General features: G+C 43.1%; 1 protein-coding gene across 1 annotated transcript; it reads right to left on the bottom strand.

Annotated features, from left to right (window-relative positions):
- Window positions 1-1,157: 1,157 nt before the first annotated feature.
- LOC103200652 (60S ribosomal protein L29-like) lies at window positions 1,158-1,637 on the bottom strand. The gene has a single exon (XM_042781561.1). It carries the CDS (start codon window positions 1,635-1,637, stop codon window positions 1,158-1,160), a length of 480 nt encoding a protein of 159 aa, XP_042637495.1.
- Between the last annotated feature and the right edge of the window lie 7,633 nt (window positions 1,638-9,270).

Genomic DNA, 9,270 nt, shown 5'->3' with positions numbered 1-9,270 from the left:
ATTGGTGAAAAACAAGGCTCTAGGAACTGATGGAATACCCATTGAGATGCTTCAACAAATGGATGCAGCACTGGAGGTGCTTACTTATTTATGCCAAGAAATTTAGAAGACAGCTATCTCGCGAATTGACTGGAAGAGATCCATATTTGTACCCATTCCAAAGAAAGGTGATGCAACATAATGTGGAAATTATAGAACAGTATCATTAATATCATATGCAAGTAAAATTTTTCTGAAGATTATTAAAAAATAGTTGCAGCAGTATATTAACAGGGAACATCTGGAAATTCAAGCTGGATTCAGAAAAAGATGTAGAATGAGGGATATCACTGCTGATGTCAGATGGATCTTGGCTGAAAGCAAAGAATACCAGAGAGATGTTTACTTGTGTTTTATTGACTATGCAAAGGTATTTGACTGCATGGATCATAACAAATTATGCACAACATTCTGAAGAACAGGAATTCCAGAACACTTAATTGTGCTCATGAAGAATCTGTACATAGACAAAGAGGCTGTCTTTGAACAGAATAAGGGAAGACTGCATGATTTAAAATCAAGAAGGGAGTGTGTCAAGGTTGTATCAATTCACCATACTTATTCAATCTGTATGATGAGCAAATAATCCAAGAAATTCGACTATATGAAGAACGTGGCATCAGGGTTGGAGGAATACTCATTAACAACTGCAATATGCAGACGACACAACCTTGCTTGCTGAAAGTGAAAAAGACTTGAAGCACTTACTGATGAAGATCAAAGACTACAGCCTTCAGCATGGGTTTCATCTCAACATAAAGAAAACAAAAATCCTCACAACTGGACCAATTAGCAACATCATGATAAATGGAGAAAAGACTGAAGTCGTCAGGTATTTCACGTTTTTGGGATCCACAATCAACACCCATGGAAGCAGCAGTCAAGGAATCAGATATAATGCTGCACTGGGTAATCTGCTGCAAAAGACTTCTTTAAAGTGTTAAGAAGCAAAGATGTCACTTTGAAGACTAAGGTGCACCTAACCCAAGCCACGGTATTTTTTTTTTTTTTTTCCCTGCCTCAGGTTTATTTATACAAATAGCACAGGAGGACACCAGCCCCATGCAGATAGCAGCCCAAGGGGTCACACCAGTCTATCTGTCCTCAGATGGAGAACTCTACTCCGGAGACTTGGTGGGGGCCTGGGCACCTTTGGCAGCCTGACCCGGAGCTGGAACTTGAGTTGAGGCCTTGGCTGGAGCTTCAGCCTTACTTTGAGCCTTGGCTTTGGACTTTGGCCGGCAAAGCCCAAGACCCTTGGCAATACGGGCCCGAGCACGCTTCGCAAGCTTGGGATGGGCAATGTAGGCAAGTCGACTGAACTTGTGGTTGACACCCCTTGGGATCTTGGGCTTGACCTCCTTGGGCTTTACAAGAGCCTTGATAGCCTCAGCATGTGCACCCATGGCCTTGGCATTGTTGGCCTGCATCTTCTTCAGGCCCTTCTTATTGTGCTTCTTGGCAAAGCGCATGTTCCTCAGGAACTTGGGATCCACCCCCTTAAGAGATTCATATTGCTGTGATCGTGGTTTCTTTATGCCATTTCTGTGCCATTTTCGGGACTGGTTGCGCGTGGTGTGGTTCTTGGACTTGGCCATGTCCGCACGGTCTCCCGCAGCTTGCGGGCCGTCAGAGAACGGAAAAGAGAAGGCCACAGTATTTTTAATTGCCTCATTTGCATGTGAATAGTCGATGCCTTTGAATTGTGGTGTTGGTGAAGAATACTGAAAAATCCATGGACTGCCTGAAGAACAAACACATCTGTCCTGGAAGAAGCGCAGTTGGAATGCTTCTTAGAAGAAAGAATGGCCAGATTTTGTCTCACCTACTTTGGTTATGTTGTGGGAAGGCACCATTCCCTGGAGAAGAATATCATGGTTGGTAAAGAAGAGGGTCAGCAAAACAGGGGAAGACCCTCAATGAGACGTACTGACACAGTGGCTGCAACGATGAGCTCAAGACAGCAAGGATTATGAGAGTGGTGTGCAACTGGACAGTGTTTTGTTCTGCTGTATACAGGGTCAGACGGCATCTAACAGTAGCTTGCCAGGTAAAACTGGTTTCAAGACTCTTACCTTGCTATGCTCACCAATTCAAAACTATTATGTTGTAGATTCTACCCAATATGAACCAAATCAAAACCAAACTTGCCAACATCAAGTCAATTCTGACTCACAGAACCCTCACTGGGTTTCTGAGGCTATAAATCTTTATGGAAGTAGATTGCCCCATCTTCCTTCCATAGAGCAGCTGGTGGGTTTGAACCACTGACCTTCTGGTCAGCAGTCAAATGCCTTATCCACTATGCCACCAGAGCTCCTTCAATATAAACCATTTCCCTACTATTCAAGACCTGACTTAAAATAACCCAACCTGGGCCCTAAAATCCTATCAACAACCTTCCCTAGCTTTCCTCTTCTAAGTGTACTTAAGTGTCTTTCAAACCTTTGTAGAAATTCTAATAAACTTAACTTTACCTGATCAAAGATTTTCCTGGTGGACTTTTGGGGAGTGAACAGTTGACACTACATATATAAGAGCATATTTTGTAAACTGTTTTTTTTAAAAAAACAAAACAAAACAGGATCATACTATAAAGACTTGTATTACTTATTTTTCAGTCCACACGTCTGAAGGGTACCCTGTCAGTACCTATAGATCGACCTCAGTCTTGTAAATAGCCGCCTATTATTACAAGGTATAAATGTGTCATACGTGTTTCTCATGCTTTTTACGTGGACACACAGTAAAAAAAGAAATAATAATACATTTTATGTCACAAATATCTGAGAAAAATTAATAAACTTTATTCCATTCTTCCCACTGAATTGATTTACCATTTGGTAATGGGTCACAGTCTGCAGTATGAAAAACACTATCATCAATTATTATTTTAACGTTTTATTGTGATTTGTGTGAAAGTTACAGACTATTAGCATTTATTAACTGACATTTCCCTAGCGTCAAGTTTATTTATTTCCATTATAAATAACATTATTATGAAGTGATCCTTCTGTAAACATTTTAAACGGGACAGACATCACAGGATGCTGAGAGTGGTTATCAAAGCATAAGATCCTTTAAAAACCAAAACCAAAACCAAAACCAAACCCATTGCCCTTGAGTCGATTCCATTGAGAAAACTGCCCCCAAAGAGTCTCCAAGGCTGCAAATCTTTATCGTGGCAGATTGTCTCATCTTTCTTCTGTGGAGTGGCTGGTGGGTTTGAACTACCAACCTTTTAGTTAGAAGGTGAATGCTTTAACTACTGTGCCATCAGAGCTCCTTTATAAATAATGCTGCTGTATTATTATGAATTGATCCTCCTATAAATATTTTAAGTGGGACAGACTTCATAGGATGTTGAGAACGGTTATCATAGCACAAGATCCTTTACCAAAAAAAAAAAAACAAACCAAAACTCACTGTCGTCGAGTCAATTCAACTTCAGAAGTAGTCAATTCTCTTCAGAAGTAGATTGCCCAGTCTTCCTTCCGAGGAGTGGCTGGTGGGTTTGAACCACCAGCCTTCTGGTTAGCAGTCAAATACCTTAGGCACTATGCCACCAGAGCTCCCTTTGGGACCTAGGAAAAAGGAGGGGCATTTCCAGGTCCAATGCTAGGTGGTCAGGTCACCTAGGCTCCAGTCCCTTTTCTTTCTGCCACCCCTCAGTTTCCCACACTCTATTTTGGCACTACTCTTACAGTGTTCCTAGGACCATTCCCAATTTTCCCCTGCTCTAGTGAGGCCCTGAGCTCCCTTCCCTCATACTCTCCCTGCTTCTCTGGCTTGAGGTCCTGCCCCAGGAATCCTAATCTGGAGAGTGATTCCTAGGAATCAACAACAAAAACTGAGAGAAGGAAACCATTAAACCAATCCCCATAGTTTCTGGCCCAACTGGGTTTACACATGGGCTTCCCAGTGAAGCCTCTGCTGTGAGCATATGAATACACTATGTATGGCTAAGGTTCTGAGCCCATCTCTTGAACTACCAGCCTACGGATTTAGGAAAATGTTATCTGCTACTAAATGAACATATACACACTTAAAAACTGTAAATAAACTATACGGGGATTTTGGTGGTCCACTTGATTATGTTTAAACACTTGTCACATGATTTTACTTCACTAGGTTGTTTTTACTACTTCATTATATAAGTAAGTCAGCATTTTCTGGTATTGTGCTCTAATCACATCTCATTTTTAAATCTCCTGAATCACATACCTGACTCCTCCTTAAGGGGCTAACATTATACTATATTTGTCATAATAACTATCACAGAAACCGTGGTAAACTTTCTATCACGAAATAGAAATTCACTTAAATCCAACACCAGAATAATTTAGTCACATATTTCTACCAGTGTATGGTCTATAGATTTCCATGTATACATGAATACATGTAAGAACATTGATATTTATGCTTCCTATTTAATGGTTTGATGATATTCAGTGCAGTGGGTTTTAGTTAGGCACATTCTAATCTCATTATAGAAATAAAACAGAGATGAATGTCTTTGTCACTTTTCCACCTTTAGGATTATTTCCTTTAAACCTTAAGTGAAAAAAGTCTTGATACATATTAACAAAATGGATGTATGTGAGATTGTGTGCACATTTCAGAATCCTCTCTGTTCACTTGGAGGTCAGATACTGCTAGTAAGTAAATTGCTTCCAGTCTTTTCCATGGACCATTCTGGTCTGTCCACCGGCAATGTCAGCCAAATTAGCTTTACCCCCTGCCCTGGCCTGTCCTGGTTCCATGCTGGCTGATTTGCTTCCAACCTTGGGTGTAGGATTGTTAGCTGCCCTTGAGTTTGCTCCAATTCATGGTAACCCCACGCACAACAGAAGAAAATGTTGCTGGGTACTGTATCGTCTTCACAATCAGTGGTATGCTAGAGTCCGTTGTTGGGACCACTGTGTATTTTGAATGCCTTCCAACCTAGGAGGCTCATTTTTCAGCATTATAATATTCTGTCGTGATCCACAGGGTTTTCAATGGCTAATTTTTGGAAGTACATCACTGGGCCTTTCTTCCTAGTCTGGTAGCTCTGTTGAAACTTGTCCACCATGGGTGACCCTGCTGGTATTTGAAATACTGGTAGCATAGCTTCAGCATCGTAGCTGCATGCCAGGCACCACAGTATGACAAACTAGGCCTAGGCTAACTAACTCAGGTTTAATCCCGTCTCACTTTATCTCTGGGCTGGGCCGCCAGTCAGTGCCCCCATAGCAGCAGTATCTAGTTCTGCTCTCGAGAGCCAGTCAGGTCTCTGGGTGAGCACTGACACTGGGCACAGCTTTCCACAGAATCTCCACACCTGTAAGACTCACTTAATTTACAGGTCCTGGATTCCTGCCAGCCCTTTTCACCCAGAGTGGGAGCACAGCTTTGTCCCAACAGGCCAATCAGCATCCTTACATCTGCTCTGACTTAAAAGACTCAGGCTTTTTGTCTGAATTTGGCTGATTGGTCAGACGCCCTAGGTTGAAAAGAATACTAGTCAAGCCCCAAAGTTGGAACTTCTGTAGGTACCTGTGTCCCTCATTACTGAGCTCTTCCTACCTACCATAGTGATCTCACAAACCTAGAAGAGGCTGCGGGCCCAGGCCACTGGGGGACAGCGAGGGCGTTTTTTTCAATTTTCTTAACTTATTGTCCAAAGGGAGTTGAACAAAGTATCTCTCTCTCAAGATTGCCAAGTTGGGGGGGGGGGGGCAAAAAAAACTTTTTTTTTTTTTTTTTAAATCGTTCAAATTCGTGCTTGAGCCCATAACCCAACAGTGATAAAAATGGGCTCCTGAGGAAGGACTGGCACAGATCTGAGGCATGCGTTTTCCTCCAAACCAAGAGGTAGATATATAGGCAGAAGGATTCTATATACAACCCCTGTGTGATAATTAAGAGGCTGTCCATTGGGGATGTGGAGCATTTCAAGTGCTATGAACCGGCCGAGGTCACACCCCGGAACCAAGAGTGGGTAAGGGACCTTCCCCCCAGGCGACATTCCTGGGAACCCCGGAGCTCCTTGGAGACCCCACCCCCGAGAGTTTTTCTGGTGTGAGAGCATGGGCCGAGGTGGGAACGACGCCGCAGCCTGGGTTTCCAAGCCCCGGCCCGACCCGAACCCGCGACGCTGCCAGGAAGCCACTCACCGCACAGCTTCGCCAGCTCAGCTTGCGGCTGCGTCCAAGTCCGGATCATCGCCGTGGGCCCTCCTTCCGCGCCTGCGGCCCTGGAGGCGCGACCCGTGGACCCTGGCTCCCCGGGCTCAGGTGCGGCTGGGCCCGAGAAGTGCAGTTCGGAACTGCAGGCGGTTGGGCTGACGCGCTCGCCGCAGCCCCGCTCTTGCAGAGCCACGCAAGTAAGACGCCCGAGAGGGAGCCCACGCGGCTCCCCACGCTAATGCAGCGCGCTTCCGGCGGGGTCGCCGCTACTTCCGCTCGGGCGCGCTTTGCGCCCCACGAGCCGGGAGCACCGGGAAGGGCTGGTCGAACAGTGGTACTTCAGTTCGGTCTGCGGCTGCCGATACCCGCTGAGAGGGCTGGCAGCACACAACCGTGGCACGCCGCCCCCACCTTCATTTATGCCGGCCAGTCCCCGCATTGGCGACCCCATGCCCTGTGTGGTCTCGCACACGGTTAGTCCCATGAAAGGGCATAGAAGCCTGGGTGCCCGATGGCATCACAGAGATACTCGGTCTGAATTCTGCCCTCCTTTGGACTATCCAAGGAGCTCTGGTGGCATAGCGGTTAAATAATTCGGCTGGTAACAGCGGTTGGAACCCACCAGCAGCTCCTGGGGAGAAAGATGGGAAAGGCCGCTTCTGGAAAGATTCACAGCATTGAAAATCCTATTGGGGGCAGTTCTACTGTGTCCTGTACCGGCGCCTAGTCGGAATCCACTGATGGCAGTGGGTTTGGACTATCTTCTGTGTGGGATGATTTCCTTATTGGGTTAGTCAGGTCCAGTTATGAATCCTGTTATTTTACAGCAGAAAACATTCTGGCTGGTGGGTCTTGAGGTAGATTTTGCACATTTCTTTTAAAATTCATCTCTCACTGATTAGAGCCAAAGAAATAAAGTAACAGTGGAAACAGAAGATAGTAATATAAAGAAAACCCCCAGATATCCTAGCTTCTATTCTATTGTCAGTTGGTTTGGGGCCATTTTAAATTAAGAAAGAAGTGGAATCCTGTTTTTCTGTTGACACGTCTCAAAACGAAATAGAACCAAAACGTATAATATGCAAACCATTATATTTTGATATATTTGTATTATATATATGTGAAAGAATGGCACAAAATATTGGCTGTTTTTTTTTAAGGGCCAATAGTCAAACAAAAGCATTAGTGTACAATAAAGAAAACAGGGAGAAAGAATATTGTAACAGAGAAAAGGAGGAATAGATGAAAAGGACAGAGTTAACACTTCCATAGCTTAAGTGTCATTTGCTCTTGGCTACTGACGGAAAGTTGAGGGTCAGAGACCCCGCAGTGGTGCTGTGAAAGAAAGGCCTGGAGATCTGCTTCTGAAGGTCACAGCCAAGAAAACTCTATGAAGCAGTTCTACTCAGACGCACTTGGGGTCATTTATGAGCTGGAATTGACTCCATGGCAATGGGTTATTATGTGCCAGGCACTGTTCTAAGCTCTTTAAGCGTATTAACTCATCTAATCCTCACCACAACTCTATGAAGTGGGTATACTCTTATCACCCCTGGTTTACAAAGAAGGGAAATGAGGTCTAGAAAGGTTAAGCAACTGGCCCAGGGTTATACAATAAGTGGCAAAATCTTTGCCTGAACACAGCAATCTGGCACAGAGTCCATGTTCCTAACCAACACACTATATTGCATCAGAAGGAGAGGATAAGGTTTGAATCAATTGGATTTGGATCTACTGAGTGGGAGTAAAGACAGGGAGGTGACAAGTGTCATTATTCTTTCATGTCTATGCACAAGATGTGAGGGCATCCACTGATAAGTGGCATAGCACAAAGACTATGAATACAGTTAAAAGAGGGAAAAACATACGTAGCAGACAAACGATTGACATCTGGAATAGACAGTAAAAGAATGTGTGTGTGTGTGTGTGTGTGTGATATGTATGAAAAAGACAAATGAAGAAAAATGGGCAAATGTATAAATAAGCAATGCAAAGATGAAGAATAAGAATGAAGTCAGAATGAAAAATAAAAAGAGGCTTAATTGTACTAGTGACTGGGGGCATATAAGCTATGCTATTTTTCACCACTTTGGTTAAAATTGAAGATTGGAAATATCAATGTCATGGTGAAATGGATATTTTTGGTAGGAGTGTAAATCAGAATAGATACTTGGGGGTGCAATCTGGCAGTACGAAATGAAATTAAAAATATTAATCTTTAAAATAGTATTGATTACAATTAAAAATACTGCTTTAGGCATTCTAATTCCACTTTTAGGTATTTACAGACAAACAGGTGTTTTAAAAAAGGTTATGCAAAATATTTAATTGCAGTATCTTTTTGCATAAGAGTTTAAAATTGGAAAAAAAAATTTCAACAGGGAACTAGTTAATAAGCTATGGCAACAATTTATTCATTCACTGAAAATTATGGATTTTTTACAACGTACTAGGCATTGTAAAAGTATCAGATGTTGTACTGCATGGGGCCATATGATGCTTTAAAGCATTGAAGAGCAAAGATGTCACTTTAAAGGTGGAAGGTGCATCTGACCCAAACCATGGTCTTTTCAATTGTCTCATACTCATGTGAAATCTGGACTATAAATAAGGAATACTGAAAAATAATTGATGCATTTGAATTGTAGTGTTGGTAAAGAATAGTGAAAATACCATGGACTACCAGAAGAATGAACAAATGTACAGCCTGAATGCGAGAATAGCCAGACTTCGTCTCACTTACTTCTGTCACATTGTCAGAAAGGACCAGTCGCTGAAAAAGGAGATCATGCTTGGTGAAGCAGAGTGTCAGCAAAAAAAGGGGAAGATCCTCAATGTGGATGACATAGTTGCTGCAATGATGGGCTCAAACAGCAATGTGAGGATGGTGCAGGACCAGGTAGTGTTTCATACTGTGGTGCATAGAGTTGCTGTGAGTCAGAACTTAATAAGTGGCACCAAAAAACAACAACAACAAGCATTGTTCTGGTTACCTAGTGCCGCTCTGACAAGAATATATCACAAATGGGATGGCTTGAACAAACAGGAGTTTATTCTCTTA

The sequence above is a fragment of the Orycteropus afer genome, unplaced genomic scaffold (genome assembly GCF_000298275.1).
Source record: "Orycteropus afer afer isolate SDZICR_OR568_19922 unplaced genomic scaffold, OryAfe1.0 scaffold00133, whole genome shotgun sequence".
In the NCBI taxonomy this organism is placed as follows: domain Eukaryota; kingdom Metazoa; phylum Chordata; class Mammalia; order Tubulidentata; family Orycteropodidae; genus Orycteropus; species Orycteropus afer.
This window is presented reverse-complemented; position numbering and strand designations above follow the sequence as displayed.

Excerpts from the sequence above, each read along its gene's own strand:
- LOC103200652 (XM_042781561.1), bottom strand. The coding sequence starts at position 1,637 with ATGGCCAAGTCCAAGAACCACACCACGCGCAACCAGTCCCGAAAATGG.